Raw genomic sequence first — 19,135 nt, forward strand, 5'->3', positions numbered from 1 at the left:
ATATATGCCTTCCTAGTCAGCTGGCCAGAAGAATCCTGCAAAATTCTCAGGAGCAGCAGTGAGTGATCTTATGTTCCTAAAGTGAATGATCCTGTTTGCCTATAGACAACAAGCCTGTTGAAACGGCACTTAAATATTTAAACATTCCTTATCCCTTCAGCAAGACTTTTCACAAGTCTTCAGAAGCTCACACCAAAGTTCTACTAACTGTAATAAGGTTGAGAAAGAGCAGGGTAGGGACCTTTGGGTTCACAACTAATGGCTGAGAGCACTGTATCCATACACCTTCCTTTTCCCACCTCACTCTCTCACTTGGAAGGCTGCCGCCATGGTGGTGGTTCTGCTAAAGCCCTGTTTTAGTTGCAAAATAGCAGGAGGACAAATTATACAAACAAACACTGGTATATAAAAATATTCTCTTATCTGCGACCTTTGGGGCCAGACTATGATTCAGAATTCAGCCTCTCCGGTTTTTAAAAAGATAATGAGATGAGGCACATGACTTCTATCACAGACTCTCCAAGAAGGTGGTAGCACCCCACAAAATATATTAATATCTCTACAAAGACTGTGAATGTTCACATTAAGTGGGACAAATAACATGCTCACATCAGGTCAGGAGAAGTCTTGCAGACAAATGAGTTTGTTGCAAATTTAGGGAAGAAATTTTAGTTTTCAGATTTTTGGATTAATATGGACCTATATAGGCTAAAAATACAATAAAACTAAATTAAAATTAAACAGTTAAATTTTCTATGGCACTGAGGTTACAAAGATTCATTTTGACCCTGAAAAACTGGAATAGATTAAAAAAAAAATAACCACCTAATTTCGATCATTAAACATATGTATTTCATGATGTCTATGTTATAGTAAATGTTTCACTAGTACTATAGCTATAGTACCAAAGAACCAACACAAAAGAATAATGAAATGCTTTAGTTTTCTAGTGCTTTAAATAGTCAAATCTAAACTGAGAACATGGTGAGGGGTAAAGGTAGATTTTTTTTTCCTATCAAAAAAGATGTATATACATTAACTATAAAATGATGACACTCAGTTACTATTAAGAGACATTTTCAGTTGAGTGGAAGATTACCAATTATTTTTTTACTTTAATACATATAACTGTTCTGAGTTTGTCTTCTACTGAAGGGGTTTGTTGCAAGGTTCAGATGAAATGATAAACACATATATTTTCCAGAGTACAAGGTAAATGTATGATCTTGTAATTGTTCAAAAGAAGTCACTTTCCCAGTCAGATTTCACTGCATCAAACACTGTTAGTGTAATTAGACTCATACATCAATTTAGGCTTCTATATTATTCCTGAAACTAATCTTGAGATGGTATCTAAAATCAATCAAAATCCAGTAAAAAACAACCACAACAAATTCTGAACAAAAAACTCAGCCAGTAAGTAACACCTGAATAGGTAAGTTCCTACCATTGCAAATCCAACATCAGCTTTTTTTAGTGCTGGACCATCATTTGTACCATCGCCGGTTACTGCTACAACCTGACGTTGTTCTGAGACAGTACTGTCAATTATACCTGCAATTAAAGTAAATATTTGGACTGTAAAAATGTTCCCTTTAATTAACAAGGTGATTCTGCAGAATATCTGGATGAGTCGGTTTTACAGACTCAAGGTTAAAAATAAATAATTAAACAAACATAGAGGAAACTGCTGAGATATTGGGCAAGGAGCAACTCCAGAAACTGAAGTTACATTAAGAGCAATATCCTGTTTTAATCACTCAAGATTAACACATTCACCTATGATACCAAAAGGAAGTATATTTAGACTTTATTGGGAAAGATAATATCTATGATTCATCTAATATTCGGTATCTATTACCATTTCAGGAAACAGAAGATATTGCTATATTAAGACACTGCAATAGTAATACAAATCTACTCACCTTTAACCAGTGTGTGCTTGTCAGTAGGAGATGATCTTGCAAGTACTCGAAGCTTTGGCCAAATCTTGTCTATCCGCTCTTGTTCAATCTATAAATTTTTATGAAAGTTAAAATGTGCCCAAACCTAGTTTCATAATTTCAAATTAGTTATCTGGAGTATGTATCAATGGTTCTCAAAGTGTGGTTAACAGATTAGCAGCACCAGAAATTCCTGGCAACTTGTTAGAAATGCAAATTCTTGAACAAGGGCCCAGGTACAGCTTTTTAAATACTCTGGGGTGGGCCTCCCTATCAATATTTTAAAGTTCCCAGGTAACTGTGATGCATCCTCAAGCATGAAAGTCACTGCTATATATATATCATTTTATGATCAAAATTTTAAAATCTCCTCCCTGCCTATGAAGATGGAAGCTCTTTAAATTAGCATAAGCAGCTCAGAGTTTGGGGTACCATAAAATATGCTCCCTATCAACCTTTCCAAAGTCATCTTCTATTACTTGCTTATACACTGAATTTCTGAAATTGGTCTAAAATTAAGAAAAGTGCTCACAAATATGTGCGTTCACACCAGCATTTCCTAAGATGCTAGTATTTTGCTTCTTGAGGTGTGGGCTGCATTTACTCGTAATGCCTCAGAGTACATTATGTATTCAATATGTATTTGTTGAATGGAATTTCTAATACATTAAAAATATTAAACAAACAAACAAACAAACAAACCCGTACCTCTCCTTTTTCATTCCGTATTCTTCTGTTGAAATCTTTACCTTCCAGGCATAGGAAATCTTCTCCAGGATGTAAAATACCACATTTGGTAGCAATAGCCCGTGCAGTATTAATATTATCACCAGTGACCATCCGCACAGTAATTCCAGCCCTCTGACATTTCTTTATTGCATCTGGTACCTGGTTTACATGAAAAAAAAAATGATCTGTATTACAAAAGAAAATTAGTATTGCCAGAAGGAAAAAATCCCACTGAACAAATATGCATTAGCTCACAGTCCTAGAAATGATAACTTTAATTTCCTCTCAATATTCAATATTTCTTGAATTATTCCCAATAATCTCTTCTTTCCCCTTTTACTGTCACAGTCCTAGTTTAGGCTTCATTTTTAGTTGTCATCCAACTTAATCTGTTTGAACTATTTATTCACCAAAAGCTTTTTAAACCACTTTTCTCCCTGGCAGACATCAGGCAATTCTTCTTTGACTGGCTTCCTACGTTCTTGATTTTACTGCTCACCCATACAAAAGCACAGTAAATGCTGGGATTCTTTAGGGTTATGGGTAGCTCACCCACTCTCATACCTTCAACTATCATGTATGAGTTAGTAATTTTCAAAGCTAAATCTTTCTTCCATCTCACTGTGATAGCTGGATTCATAGATCCACAAAAAAAATGGGTATCAAAATTTATGTGTCCAAATTTTGTTTCCGAAACCTATTTATTATCTAACAGAAACCTAAGGGTCATCTGACCTCTTCCATCGCCCTTACCCTACACACCCTGAAGAGCTATAGCTTACACCTTGTTACTATTGCTTGTTGTCTGAGCTACTGCAATAGCTTTTTAATTCATATCCCTGTCTTTGTTTGTTCCTTCTATAAAACATGACATACTTGACAGAATAGTTCTTTTTCTAATACTTTCTTAGAACTTTCTCCATTATATATAACTTGATAGCTAAATGATTTATATATATTTCTGTGCCTGTTTCTGCAATTCCCTTTGCCTAGAAAACCTTTCCTGCTCTTCTCAAACCAGAAAACCCATACTAGAGTTTGAAAATGCGAATACAGGTAACATAAAAGACAGCAATCCAAATAACATGAGGAAAACATGCTGAAAATGACAAACTCTGAGATGAAGGCTCAATAAAAAAGCTACTGTATTTTGCCATGTATAATGCACACCCACATTTTTGGCCCAAACTTTCAGGAAAGAGAAAGCTTTCATTGTAATTTTTTAATTCAATAATTTATTAAATTTAGAAACAAAACCAATTATCGTATTTCAAGGTATTATTTTTGCATATGGGTATCGTTATTGCTTTCTAGTTACACTTTCAATGCATAAGCATAGATAAAAGAATTAAAAACATTTACACAGATATGGAGTTAGTACTACTCATGTATAGTGCACATCCTATTTTTCCCCTCAAAAAAAAGTACACATTATACATGGCAAAATATGGTACTCAGCCCTACCCTACTTTACCATGGGGAAATGAGTGCCCAACGTTGACAGAATCTACAATATCAAGAGAAAACAGTAACCTAGATTTATGCGTCCTCTCTCAATATTTAATGTTTTAAACACACACACGACTGAAGGCTTAATTTGACCTGTAAGCTGTTTATGACCTTTATTGTAAATACAGTTTAAGTGTAACATCTCTGGGAGTTTTCATGGTCTACCCAGGCAAATTTGCATTATATATTCTTCTATAATAGCTCATTATATTATAGTTATTTGTTTACCTAAATTTTCAGCAAATCAATGAGCTTCTTGAGGATAGAACCCTTACCTTTTCATTACCAATGTCTAGTACAGTGCCTTTCTTTCACTTAACAAGCAAGTGTCTGGCATACAAGAGGAGCTTACATTTGTTGAACTACTAAATTAAATATCTTTGGGAAAATAGTCACCCTTAGGTATTTTCCAAGGAGGACCATATTCTAGACAGGGTACTATGAGTACCACTGTGTCTTCAAATGTGTGTAATTTAATTACTTATAACATAAGTAAATATGTATCTGTATGTTTTAAGATTTACAATTTAAAAGTATATTCCCTCCATACAGTCAACTCTTAGTTATTCAAATCACTGGAATGAAACATCATGTGCATTCATTTAAACTAATATTTACTGAATGCCAAGCAGTATGCTAGGTGCTGGTGACACAGAGGTGAGTGAAAGGACAGAGCCTGCCCAGATTATTTTAAAAAATAAATGAGTAAATCAGTATTTGATTTTGAAAACACTGGTCTGCTGTACAAATGTAACATATATCCTGATATCTCATTTGAGATAAAATGTAACCCAAATTTGTCCACCCTAAGTACTCACTATAAGGTGATATCCTGAGATTGCTTGGAATAGGGGAATAATGAATGACGGAAAGAAACTGGTCTCAGGTTAAAACTATGTGGCAAATAATATTTAAGAAAGGCAAACTGACATTTATTAATTGCCCACTAACCAGCAAATACTTCCACCTAAAACTCACAAATTACCTCTACTTTTACAGATAAGAAATTGAAGAGAAGCTAAGTACCTTGTTCAAGTACTTATGCATAAGCAATAAAGCTGGATTTGTCCTAGATACCAACTAATCCAGATTCTCTAATCAGAACTGCACAGTGTAGAATACTGAGAGAAAGGTGTTTCATATTACATTGTCTGATTTTAGTATAAAAGTACCCTTCTGATTTGTGATACTGAAAAAACTGTCATGTTTAAAAAAGATAAAACTCTCCATCAACCTCAACGCCAAGAACACATTAAAAGTAATACATTTTCCAAAGGATAAAAGTTGTGGACATCCTGAGTTAATATATTTAGGCAAGATTTAAGCTATAAGTCAACGTATCAAACTTTGAATGCTTTTCCTCTGACGAAATGTTGGAAAAATCATCTACTTCGATGTTTCATGAGCATATGAAACCCCCAAACCTGAAACTGAATTTATCTTGATCTCTAAATATTCTGCTTCTTTTGATTCTTATTAGCACCTCCCAACCACCCTGTTATGCAAATCAGAGATAGCTTACTCTGCTTCCAGAAGAGATCTAATTGTGGAGACATGGCAGTCTTAAACCCTCTTTAGCTACATCCTTTCCTCAGCAGATCTTTAACCTCAAATATGAATGGTTCAGCATAGACCACTTTCAGCTCCTAGGTCCAAATGCCTACTTGACATATAGGTGAATGTTTCAGACACCTCTACAGTATATCCAAACCCAACCTATTCATTCTCATTGGTTCTACCACGATTTACTCTGAAATCATCCCCTTTCTTCCCATTTGCCCAGCTGCATCTGTCATTTTAGGCCATGATCATCTCCTGCCTGTGATTACTGCAATGATCTTACTGGCTTCCCTGCTTCGATTCCTTTCTTTCTTCCTGGTTCATCTCTTACACAGTACCCCAAATAGTATTTAAACAACAGGAATCATGTCATTTCCAAGCCTAAATTTCCTTAATTTTAGAATAAAATTCAGAGCCCTTATCTGGACCTTCTTGTCCACACTTTTAGCCACATCGGCCTCCTTTCCGTCTTTGAAACAAATACTTCCTCAACTTCAGGCCTCTGCGTGTTTTCTTCCGCTCGCCTGGGATACTCTTCCTGCAGCTACCTACATGCTGGCTCACATTAGGCCATCAGATCTCAGCTCGGATGTCGTATCCTCAGAGGTTCTTAATGTGGCCTCTGTTACCTCATTTCATCACCATGTGCTTATCCTTTACTGCCCTTATTATACTTGTATTTGTCTTACTAATGTCACTCCAGGCCTTCTCCCCCATTCCATCCAAAATGTAAGGCCTATGAGGGCAGGGACCAAGTCTTATTCATCAGAGAATGTATTTTCTTTTGGCATATTTATAATTTTGTCTGTTTGGTTGTCTGTCTTCTCTAGAATATAAGTTTCGTGACAATTCTATTTATAACTGCAGTATTTCTAGTTTTGAAAGAGTGCCTGGTACTACACACTAGGGGTTGAATCAATTAGTTCATGGCAAACAAAAGCTGTTTTTGCCTTTGTTTTTTTACTCACATTGCTTCTCTGCTCAGAATGTGCTTGCTGCTATCGCTCTTGGTTTAGTTTAATACCTCCTTATCCTTCAGACTCAGATCAGGTAATTAACCTCTAGGAAGTTTTACTGGCCCACTCCAGTGCTTAATGTAGCATAGTGGTCTTTTAAGCACATGTGTTTTAGAGAGAGCCAGGATTTAAACACACTAGCTAGCTCTATGGTCTAAAGATCACCTCTACATATCTTAACTTTTTTTCACCTGTCAAATGAGAGTAATAACAGTTCATACAGGTGAATATTAAAAGAAATTATACATGTAAAAGCATTTGGCATTGTATCTGGAACACAGTAAGAACTCAAAAGATGCTGTTACTTTAGACTAGGTTGAGGGCTCATGTTCTGTGTTCACATAACATGCTCTACATATCTAACAATGTACTAACAACCTGGGTTGTAACTGTCATATGTTTGTCTACCCCCCACTCACAGCAGTGACTTCTTTAATAAGGCCAGAGGTTAGATCCCCCAAATTTTTGTCTCTAGTACCCTAATACAGTACTTGGACACAGTAGTTGCTCAATAAACTTAAAAAAAAAAAAAGATTTAAAGAAAAGCAAAGTCTAGAGCTGCATGCTGTCCAATATGGCAGCAAGATATTTAAATTTACATCAAGTAATATAAAAAAATTCAGCTTTTCAATTGTACTAGCCACACATAAAGAACTCAGTAGTCACATGTGGCCAGTGGCTACTGTGCTGAGTAATATATAGAACATTTCTATCATCACAGAGTTCAACTGGACAGTGCTGGTCTAGAGACTGAACACAATGGAATGATATTTAATTAACATAAATATCAACTGAAAAACTTAGTTGAAGGCACTATGCTAGGTCAGGGAGCTATAAACATAGCATCTCAAAAAGAAGCTGTCTAAACTAAGAATAGTATTGCATAACAAACACTATTATTTTACTTATCTTTGATTCACACAGAAAAAAATCATAAACACTAAGAATTTTACTAGAAAAGTGGTTACAGTTAGTGCCTAGGTCCTCTATAGTTAAGAGATTCTGCACATGCAGAACACAGAATGTTTCACCACCTCAGGTCTCACTGGATCTTCAATCCCCACAACAGCAATGCATGTAAGGCCGGTGACAATATCATTTTCATTATCCCACTCTGGTTCTGGTTCTCCTGCTGGGAAATCTCTGAATGCAAGACATATGGTTCTCAAGCCTTCTGATGCCATCGGTTCAATCACAGTTTTTACAATATCATCACGGTCCCTTGGTCTGAATACTTTTGCCTCACCATTAGCACTCAAGATTTTGAAACACCTAAAAGGAAATGTTGAATCCAAACATCAATAATTAACAAAATTAATGGTTAATGCCATTTAAGTGAACTGGAAGGGCTAGAAATCATGGGATCTGGTATCTGGAATTTAGAGAGTTACATATGTGGTATTTTTACAGACTTAAATCATATTCACTTTTCATTCTCCCCTTTATAAAAGACAGTTCTAATTTTTATGGTTCTCCTTTGATAGTTTTCCACTTTATCAATTATTCTCTAAATATTCTAAGCCCTTTCTTTTAGAAATGCAGAGCTTTCAAATTTTCACAAAGAACCCCTACTGACAGGAGAATAAACTACACACCTATGCATTTTGGTACAGAGTTAGATATTAATTTTGATGAACATAAAATTCACAAATGTTTTCTTCTTTTATAGTAAAAAACCAAGTTCAATTAACCCCTTACCTGAGATGTTGTTTCATCACCTATCTTGTTTTACCATAACAGAACCACCCCCCCCGCCCACGAAACCATTCTTGTTAAAATAAGTGTTCTATTAGAATGAGAGATAATGCCAGAAGAGTTTATCTGTTAGTGACACTAACCACAATCTTTTAATTATCTGGTAAGTAAAAGTTACACTGCAGCCTTCCCTATTTAAAGTTTCTTTTTCACATAGCCTCTGTATGCTCCTCTCCCTTGGTGATGCTACCTCCTCCCACTCCTAGGCTGCTCCTAGGCTGGTGATTTCCACATCTACATTTCCTGTTTTGTTTTCCAAAGCTCTCCTTCACTGCTGAAGAACCCACTCAGAAGTTGTACCAGTACCTTATTCTTACTGTAGGGAAGACTAAAAGCTGCCTCCTCAGTGTCCATCTAACAAACATCAACATTACCCCAATAATTTCAGTGTACTCTGAGCCCTCACTTAATGCATTGATAGGTTCTGTAACTTTAAGTGAAAATGATGTATATAACAGAACCAATTTTACCATAGGCTAATTGATACAAACAAGAATTAAGTTTCTATGGCATCTCATCAACATCATAACAAATGATGCTGAATGAAACAATGCTATTAGAAGACCTGCTATAAATCTAAAATTTTACTATTAGTAATAGTAATACTATTAATACTATTAATACTAATACTTTACTATATAATACTAAATACTTTAATCTATATAATATTACCTCATAAGTCTTATACGTTTGTCCTCTCAACAGTCTTTTAAATAGTGTCTCTCCTTTCTTTTCCCCCTGCTAGTGATTTCTTCTGGCTCTGACTTTGAGTTAGAGCTATTATGATAGCCTTTTGATATCTGTCTACAGTCCATTTTATTTTCCCCCAACCCACCTTATTTCCTGGTGTAAGAATTGTCTTCAATCACACCTTTGATCATTCTACTATCTGATGGAAAAAATACTTCAGTCACAGTATCTGGCCTACATAACTAAGTTTTAACTGCTCAGCCTAATGTTTAAGAGCCTCTACAACAAAATGTAAATATCACTTGGAAATAGTTTCTGATATATCTTTTTTACTATCTATTAGACTCCATGCTATACATAATTTTATTTCACTGTTGCAGAGTTTGTGGTTATCCCTCTCATTCTGACTTGAGGAAAATGAAACCTAAGGAAAGAATTTGCCTAAAATCCCAAAGCTAGTGAGGTGCAGGAAAGTGTCAAAGCCTCATTGATTCTTGATTTAAAAAATTTCCCCAGTACTATCTATCTGCTACCCAGGAAGCCATGGATGCAAAACTTCTGGTCTTTCACACTGGAATCAAATAACCAAGCCTACAGTAAAGGGTAGAAAGCTGTAGGAGGCCTGTGTGCCAATACAGCCCGTCTTCTCTGTTGAACTATACTATTTAGCTATTCTCCCACTATGGCCTCCATATCCCATCTCCTTTCCTTGGGTGTGGCTTCCTTTCACCTTGATGCTCTTATTTCATACCAAAACTTATCTCAAATGCCACATCATTCACAGTAAAATCTTTCATCCTAAAACATTACCCATTTTTCATACGCTGCCTTATCATTAATTATATCCTTCTCTCTTCAGCCTATTAGACCATAATCTGTCAAGTATTCATTTAGATAACACTAATTATAGTCCATTTAAAAGCAAATTAAGAGAAGTATTTTAAATGTTATAATTTCAAATGAGTTCTATATTTCCTAAATTGCTCTTAAAATTTTTTTAAATATTCTACTTCTGTATTATAATTAAAGAAATGAAAATAATTTCAACACCTGTAATAGCACATAAACTTTAGGGAAATTATAGATTAACAAATAATATTAAAATTTAAGCTACTTGTCTGTATGAAGACAGTAAAAAAGAAAGTTTACCATTCAAATGACAGGAGATATTTAAATATGATACCACAGCCACATAAACACAATAGAACCTCACTCTAATATAAAAATAGAATTCTTAATATCTAGTTTTAATGCTTTGCTTTTTCATCACATTTTTGCATTCACTGTCTATAATGCAGTGAATATAAAATCTTTAGTTTTCCTTTATATGAAGCTTATTTTTCATGATCCTATATAAAAATGAAATCAACATGTCAAAACAAATACCAAGATTTACTTTATTAAATATACCAGATTGAATGTCAGGGCTTATTATCCCTGTGGTAGAACAGTAAGAAATAAAAGAAACTGGAGTATAAAACAGCAGAATAACATGGGTGAATATCTGGATACCATTAAAATATACTAAAAAACTCTGAGGTGCTATCAAATGCCTGATATTCACAAAAATGAAAACAGCAACAATAACAACATAGTAGGTATTCCACAAAGCAACTGTAGTTAGCAATTTATTCATCTAAGCATTTTACTCTTACTTTTTCAGAATTATCTCAGATGCACCCTTGCTGAATATTCGATAACTTCCGTCTGAATTTTTCAGGACAGTACTCATGGACTTCCTAACAGAATTAAAGGTGTAGACTTTGTATAATGCTTCTTCTGGTATTTCATTTCTAACATCCTGATAATCCCGTTTTAAATCCAAAAGAAGTCCCAACAAGGCACATTCAGTTTTATTACCAACATGACGAGGTAATCCACCCTCTTTCTCTGGTGGCTGTAAGAGAAAAAGGTTTAGAGGCTAGCTAGTATCTTGCTTCTCTATGAGAGTTTAATTTATTATATAAAACAAAATGCTGCATTTTAAAACAAAATTGCATAGGAAAGTTCTATTAACATAGGTGTTTCAGAGGGGGACAGAGAAGGACGAAGTAGAAAGGAGCTCTGGGACGAGAATGACATGGATTCCAATCTCAGCTGTGCCAGTTACTAGCTACGTAACTTTTGGTAAGTTACCCAAAGGCTGTGGTCCTTGGCTTCAGCATCTGAAAAACAGGAGCACTTACAACCCAAGAATTAAATAAGACATGTGAAGTTTAAAGTTGGTTCCCGACACATAGTGGGACTTAAACTTTAACTCCTTCCCTTTTCCTGTTTTCACTGAACATTTACATTAAATAATTAAAAATTAAATCTAAAATTTTTATGGCTTAAAATAAAAGTTTATCCATTAAAATAAAGCACTGCTGCCTGAATACAATATATGTAAAAACTTTATTTTTTTCATAATATCTTATCTTCACAACAGTATTAAGGGCAGATGTGACCATCTTTACTTAATTGAAGAAAGCAAAGCTCAGACTTTCAGCTAGTAAAAGGCAAAGCTAGATCTACAACCAAGATCCCCATTACCTTTCAGTCCAATAATCCAATTCATGTATATTGTCATTAAACAACTTACAATATTAATTTTGTTCATAATCTTTGTCCATAAATAGTAAGAACACATATCAAGTGAAATAATTTCATATTTTGTTATAAGTAAGACTTTTAAAACTTACAAAGTTGAAAATATTTTATTTTAAGATAGTGAAAGTCTAGAATTACTTCAGTGAGTTAGTTCCAAAAGGTCTAAGCATCACCTGATAGGTAGGATGTATTAAAAAATGAGAAGAACACACAGCAAACATATAGAAAACATTATTTTAAATTGAAATCTGGTTTCAAAAAAACTGACGACTGACTTTCTACAAAAGTATTTTGATTTTAGTTTATAAAAGTAGGATGGCCTGGTCTTTCACAAAATAAGCTTAATAAGAATTTAAAATTAAGAACTTCTTGTGGTCATAAGGCTTGAGAGTGTCTAAATACAGGAAATTAAAAATGTAGGAAGAGAAAATGACAGGTAAACAAAATGTATACGTTAACCAACAGACTTTGTTCACAAAATAAACTGTATCACAGAAACATACATTATATGGCTATATGCCTTTTAAAAACAACACAATTCAGTTTTCCCACAGGTCTAAAGAGCTACGTACAATCTAATTACAAATTAAAAATCAATTTTCATGTATAAATTATTAAAGAAACCTACCAGTATTTTTGATGTATAAGCACAATTCACAGAAATTCCTGTTACAAGATAGGACAAGATATTTGGTGGAATAGCTTCTGGTTCAGGAACCTTTTTATAATGTTTTTCATTTATGTAAGCTTGAACAACTGTCATTCTGTTCATTGTCAATGTTCCTGTTTTATCTGAACAAATGGCTGTAGCATTTCCCATGGTTTCACAAGCATCCAGATGCCTTACTAAGTTATTATCTTTCATCATTTTCTACAGTGACAAAAAAATCTAGTTAAACTGCATATAAAACCAACAGCCTCATCACATTCAGATTCTAAACCGCTTAAAATCAGAACAGAAACTTCCAGCTACTCATATATACAGATACACAGTACAAACCAAGAATTTAATACTGTAAGAATTATATTTGACCTATTCAATTCAAATAAAATTTCTGAGGTTTCAATAATCTGACCACTGCATAACATAAGGTTTAGTAAATGAATAGATAGCTGCACCCATCTGCAAATCACATTGACTCTACTCCTCTATCAGCTTCTGTGAGGTGTACTCAAATCACAAAAGCAATGACAGAGGTACTTACAGCAGTGTAAGAGTATGTTACACTTAAGGATTAAGTCCCCTTATAAAGTGGAAAATAAAAGATTCTTATATCAATCACCAAGAAAAAAGTAGCCCATATCAATTAAAATACATAGGTTGTGGGCATGTAGTTGCCTGATTTTTTTTTTTTTTTGATTCTAATAGATTAAAGTTAACATACTGAAAACCAGAGTGGGTTATTTTTATCTTTTCCACATGCTGATGCACTTGGTATTCTCAACCCTTGGATTATCTCTCTTACTTACAAGCACAAAAAAGATAATATCTAAAAAATTAGAGAGTTTTCACAGTAGTCCCAGAAGGCATTTAAGTTAAAATACTTGATAATTAATTCTGAAAACATATGTGAAATGAGTTAAAAATAACAGTTGTTTTTCAAAGTGTGTTTTTTGACTACTAATACACAAGATGTTGCAAAAAACTGGTTCCTTGAAGAAATAAATACGGGGAAGAAGATGTGTACCTCCAAAATTACTTGTGATTTGAATTAATATTAAAGAGTAAAAGAATGAAGTTCTTTCTTCAGTAAAGAAAACGTGTTCAATTTTGTAATAACAAAGGATGCATAAAAACTACACCTCAGTGAAAATAACAGTAGTTGGTAACATTTAAGGTAAACATAAAGGGTTAAAGAACAGTAGTTAAAATGCTCTCATTTTCTACTGAAGGAACACAAATCAATCCTGCCTATATCTTTCTGATAAACTGAAAAATTAGTATCATTAATGACTATTCAAAATGAACTAATGACAGTATTGGTAAAATGACTGATAAACGTGTCTAAAATATGCTTACGTCAATTACTTATAATTATCTTAAAAATTAAAAGAGGACAATCACATTGTATTTCATCACTTTGATACATGTACCATTTTATTTTTGAAACAAAAGATGAAGTGTCTGAAAAAAATAACCCCTACCAGTAATGAAAAAAATATTCTTATCATGACAGGTCTATTGTAAAATACTTGGGAGTACTGGGACAAGAGTTAGAGAAGAAACAATGATTAATTATTTCATATAGCTCAATGTCATCAATGGTACTTAAGGAGGACTGCTAATTAATAGAAATTGGCCCTGGCTGGCGTAGCTCAGTGGATTGAGTGCGGGCTGCAAACCAAAGTGTCGCAGGTTCGATTCCCAGCCTGGGTTGCAGGCCATAACCCCCAGCAACCGCACATTGATGTCTCTCTCTCTCTCTTTTTTTATCCCTCCCTTCCTTCTCTATAAATAAATAAATAAATAAAATCTTTAAAAAGAAAAAGAAATTGACAACAGCAGCATTCTTTAAGTATAATTTTACTTGTGAATCCATTTTGAAAGATTAAAATTGTCCAAGATAAACCTTTTAAAATCACCTTTTCCATATAAAGTATAAAACTTATAAAAATAAATTAATAACCTTTGGATTATTACTTTAGGTAAATAGCAGTTAGCAAAACCATCAAAGCACAATTTTTTAGCATTCTACTTCGCAAACAATAATGACTGAGCTACCGTAAATCGAGTCGTCCAAAAAGGTGACATGTGAAGAGACCTGAATAAAGTAAGAGATGATTCGAAGCAAGGAATAACTGAGCTGTGGGAACATAGTTGGGATATGTGAAAACAACTGGAAGAAGGCTGAGGTAGACCAGAAGGAGAAAGAGGTAGGCAATTAGCACCAAGAGGTAAGCAAGAGACAGACTAGGCAGGGCCCTCAGGCCATGGGAAGGAGCTGGGATTTTATTCTTAAGTGTCTGAAAAGCCACTGAAGTTTCACACAAGGAAACAACATGCTGAATTACTGTTTTTTAGAAAAATGAGTCTGCCTATCTCATGAGGCAATGAGAGGAGGAAAGTGGAAACAAGGAAGCTTTTGGAGGTTGGACTAGAGTGAACCCTCTTTGTTCCTATACCACAGGTAAATGACATTCTTAATCTTACAAATGGGAAAAAGGAGGGAACATGACTTGACAATGTAACTACCACACAATGAAAATTAAGGCAGAAATTTGCCTAGCAGAGTTGTGCTTAGTTTTGTGGACAACAAGGCTGTCCTCCAAGGAATGTACAGGTTTCTATGTACAGGGATATTCATTCAGCTGCGGGAAGAGAGGGAACCAATGAAAGCATTTCTAAAGTGTAAACAAGTGTAAATTTATGGAATTCTTACTTTCAGAATCAGAAACAAGAATAACCAGATGTACATTTTCAACACCAGCTGGGGCTTTAAACTTAGCACATCTCCTTAAGCATTTCTACTTACCTTGACTGAGTAAGCCAATGAGATGGTGACTGCAAGTGGAAGACCTTCTGGCACAGCTACCACTAAAACTGTAACTCCAATAATGAAGAATTTCACAAAATATTGTATGTAAATTGGTGTGCACTCAGCAAGCCATGGTCTCTTCTGAACCCAGAATGTATCAATTACAAAATATAATACTAGAATGATAACTGTGATGGCAGACATCAATAAACCTTTCAGTACACAAAAAAAGGAAAAATGTAATTATTTAAATATTCCAGACATGACACATTGTCAGTTACAAACTATCCACTGGAAGAATACCTGGCTTGGTTACCCCTTATTTTAATTTCTCTGGGAAAGTGTTAACCTCTTTTTAAGCACTTGACATTGTCATATTTAATTTTTGCATCCAAGTATAGACCTGTCCTCAGAACTGGGTGACTTAACTGTATCTTCGATCTTCTACTAAAGCTGAGACAAAATAATAGGGAGTGACAAGGAAATACCAAAAGCTTAGTAATAAACTGGTGCATTACATGTTGGTAACTTGCCCGTTGCTGAAAGAGAATTCAGTAAGAATCTGATGAATGAGGAGAACTGAAATTAAATATTTGATGCTACCTTTCTTATTAAAAAATTATCTGACTTACTATTTTTAGTCTATTCTTATTACTTCATTAACTTAGAAAAACAAGAGGTAATCATGTTACTAATTATTCACCTCTTTATTTTGTGTTATTTAGCCTCTAGTAATGAGTATTAAAAAATAAGGCAAGTCCACATTTCTGGGTCTAATAATCCAATCCAATGCTTATTGGACACCATCATTATCCTAAATCCACCCTTATCCCAAACACTACAGAGTCAATATTACCATTTGCCTACATATTACAAAAAAAGAGCTACTATTTGCTATTAGATAATAAACTTCTTGAGGACAGAAATAAAGACTTTTTCCAACATATTCCTAGGAAGTAACAGGATAATGCAATTTTAGAGATTTTAATAACAAGTGCTGATTGACAAAGGTGATACTGCTAGAGGGCATGCTCTTTTTCTCTAAGAGCTACTTTTCTTTTTTTAATAGAGTAAGCAGTTCTCTCAACATGTGTTTTCTAGTGATGGCAACAATTCAGTAATTTCAGCCTCACGAGGATGATGCTCTAATTCATTTATTTAACTAAACTATAACTTTCATAAAAATATATACTTCAATTTTTCATAAATACTAAAAAGAACAAAATGTGTGGTAAATTTTCATTTTGTTAAAATACAGTTGGGTAACCTCACTGTTTGCCTTCTATATTGTTCCCAAAAATTTAGAGATGAGAGCTTGGGACTTGTGAATAAGACACACTTAGGCATCAATCCTACCATGACCACTTATAAGCTAACTGACAGGGGACATGGTCCTTTATGTAAAGTGGGGATAACAGCCTCTAAGCTACAATGAATATCACAAGGATCTATAATAACTCAAAAGGCCTGGTACATTGTGAATAAAACTGAAAATATTTTTAACTCCTCTTCCACTCACAAAGCAACGATTTTTCAGCTCTGTCAAAAATGTTTTTTTAAGCAGGAAGGTGGCATATTTTAAAACAAAACAACTTATTTCCTTTGTATATCATACCTGCTTTGCCAATCTGAACAGCCAGCTTTGTAAGTTTCCCTTGTAAAACGGATTTTTCTTTTTTTGGCAGATTTGCTTTCTTTTTGTCTTTTTCATCACTGTCTCCACCATCCTCACTCTTCAAAGGCTGCATTTCCATGGCTGCACCATCCTGGGCTTTTGCTACATTTAAGAGCAAATGTAATTTCACAGCATTTTAAAAGCATGCATAACTTGACATTTTGAAGCAAGTTTTGATAAAAATCAGTTTTCTTTCAGAAACTAGAAAAGATTTAAATATTCTGCTTTGTGTATGTATGTGTGTATGTCTACCCAGAGAAAATAAGACAACAGTGAGAGTTGGTTGTTAAACTCTGTGCTAGATTTGAGAATGTTGTGCCAGGTAATAGAGATAAGATGTGAGAAGAATAAACTATGAACTAAATAATTTCTCTTCCCTGTGTTGTGTTAGGTAATGAGACTTATTCCAAACATCACAAATCCCTTCTATATAATTTATGTCTATAACATACAACATTATGTATCATCTTACACATACAGAAATACCTATGTGTACAGATTCTTTAATAGGTGCAAAAATATTTGTTATATATTTTGTTTCTTAGGCATTTTTGCTAGTAATAATATAGTAACCACTATTATAATACCTCAAGTGTTGAAAGTTACCTACATTTGGATTTTTCTGTACTTGCAACTACAAATCACAATTAAAATCTTACTCACATTGTGAAGGCAGCATGATTAAGGCACTAATAGGAAGAGTTTAACCAAGTTAATATATATCACTGATTTCCCTTGCTACATATTTTATATTTTTGGATAAATACAGTACACAGTAGATACATTTTTGGATATAATGAAAAGAAGGTAACTGTACTTTTATTCTCCTGCATTTACCTTTGTTGCGATTCTCAATAGCTCCATCTTGTTTCTTATCTGTAGGAACAAAATGGGAATAAAAGCTTTCCAAAAGAAATGAATACAGGCATGCTAAATTATGCAAAGGTAGTTCACATTTCTGTAACAGCATTGTTACACAATGGTATGTGTGTTTGTATGTGTGTACAGACTAGAAAGCATCTGGCTTGTAATGACCTACTGGGTCAATCACTCAATGGGCCTTAACTTTTGCATCTACACTTGTTTTATTTCTCTGTAAGGTTTTACTTCTTTTCATGCTGCACTAGACTCAAATATAATACAAGAGGTTTTCAAATTAAATACAGATATAATCCTAAGAAAGCATTAAGGACACGAGTAGGGTGGGAAGGGAGAAATATCATAGAAACACAATAAGCAGGAGAGCTTGATGGCAATGAGAACAAAAACAGCATGCATAAAGACAGGGGAGGAAAGTATTATCAGTTAATATAATTCTAATAATTCCCTTAGCTTTGGAGAAAAGGGAAAGATGAGAATGTCTGAAGCAATAAAGTCATCAAGGAGGGAATGGGTCTATTGTTTGGAAGTAGACAGGATAATATTAGAAATGACAAAGGAAGCATAATCATTCAGGCTATATTTCTTCCAACTACTCGAACTAGAAAACATGGAACAAATGTGGTCAAGAAGAAATAGAGGCTCAAGGTAAATGAGGAGATAGTAAGAAAACACCTAGCTACTTTCAATGACCTCAAGTCTAGAGAGACCAGAGAAACACATTCCAGATTACTAAGGGAACTGAGACAGATTACCCTACCCTGGACTGCTTTTGACTAGGAGGAGGGCTGGAAGTCCAGATGAAAAAATTGTGTCTCATTCTATTAAAAACAAACAAATGCAAAAATCAAAAATGGTAGACAATGAGTTAGATATTAATTCCTGGGAATACTTTTGACTGGGTTAAGAAAAACAGGGGTATAAGATATATAAAAGGATGTTTACTGAAGAAGACACTGTGGAATCAGTAAGAACAAAGTCATGATACAAACTTCCCTTTCCTTTTTTTTAAAAATATATTTTATTGATTACGCTATTACAGTTGTCCCATTTTCCCCCTTCACTCCCCTCTACCCTGCACACCCTCTCACACCCACATTCCCCCCCTTTAGTTCATGTCCATGTGTCACACTTTTAAGTTCTTGGCTTCTACATTTCCCATACTGTTCTTACCCTCCCCCTGTCTATTTTCTACCTACTATCTATGTTACTTATTCTCTGTACCTTTTCCCCCTCTCTGCTCTCCCACTCCCCTGTTGCTAACCCTCCATGGGATCTCCATTTCTGTGGTTCTGTTCCTGTTCTAGTTGACTG

The 19,135-nt window shown here is 34.4% G+C and overlaps 1 protein-coding gene across 5 annotated transcripts in view; it reads right to left on the reverse strand.

Annotated features, from left to right (window-relative positions):
• ATP2B1 (ATPase plasma membrane Ca2+ transporting 1) overlaps positions 1 to 19,135 on the reverse strand; it is a 126,364-nt gene that overhangs the window by 22,621 nt on the left and 84,608 nt on the right. For all 5 annotated transcript variants that reach the window (XM_045830625.1, XM_045830628.1, XM_045830627.1 and 2 more), the window contains 9 exons: positions 17,780 to 17,818; positions 16,883 to 17,044; positions 15,265 to 15,479; positions 12,420 to 12,662; positions 10,858 to 11,099; positions 7,792 to 8,029; positions 2,652 to 2,831; positions 1,926 to 2,013; positions 1,448 to 1,554 (listed from right to left, as the gene is read on the reverse strand). In XM_045830625.1, the coding sequence (XP_045686581.1) occupies positions 1,448 to 1,554; positions 1,926 to 2,013; positions 2,652 to 2,831; positions 7,792 to 8,029; positions 10,858 to 11,099; positions 12,420 to 12,662; positions 15,265 to 15,479; positions 16,883 to 17,044; positions 17,780 to 17,818 (1,514 nt within the window). The remainder of the gene's footprint in view (positions 1 to 1,447; positions 1,555 to 1,925; positions 2,014 to 2,651; positions 2,832 to 7,791; positions 8,030 to 10,857; positions 11,100 to 12,419; positions 12,663 to 15,264; positions 15,480 to 16,882; positions 17,045 to 17,779; positions 17,819 to 19,135) is intronic.

Source organism: Phyllostomus hastatus, unplaced genomic scaffold (genome assembly GCF_019186645.2).
Source record: "Phyllostomus hastatus isolate PE091 unplaced genomic scaffold, TTU_PhHast_1.1 phas_contig_152, whole genome shotgun sequence".
NCBI lineage: Eukaryota > Metazoa > Chordata > Mammalia > Chiroptera > Phyllostomidae > Phyllostomus > Phyllostomus hastatus.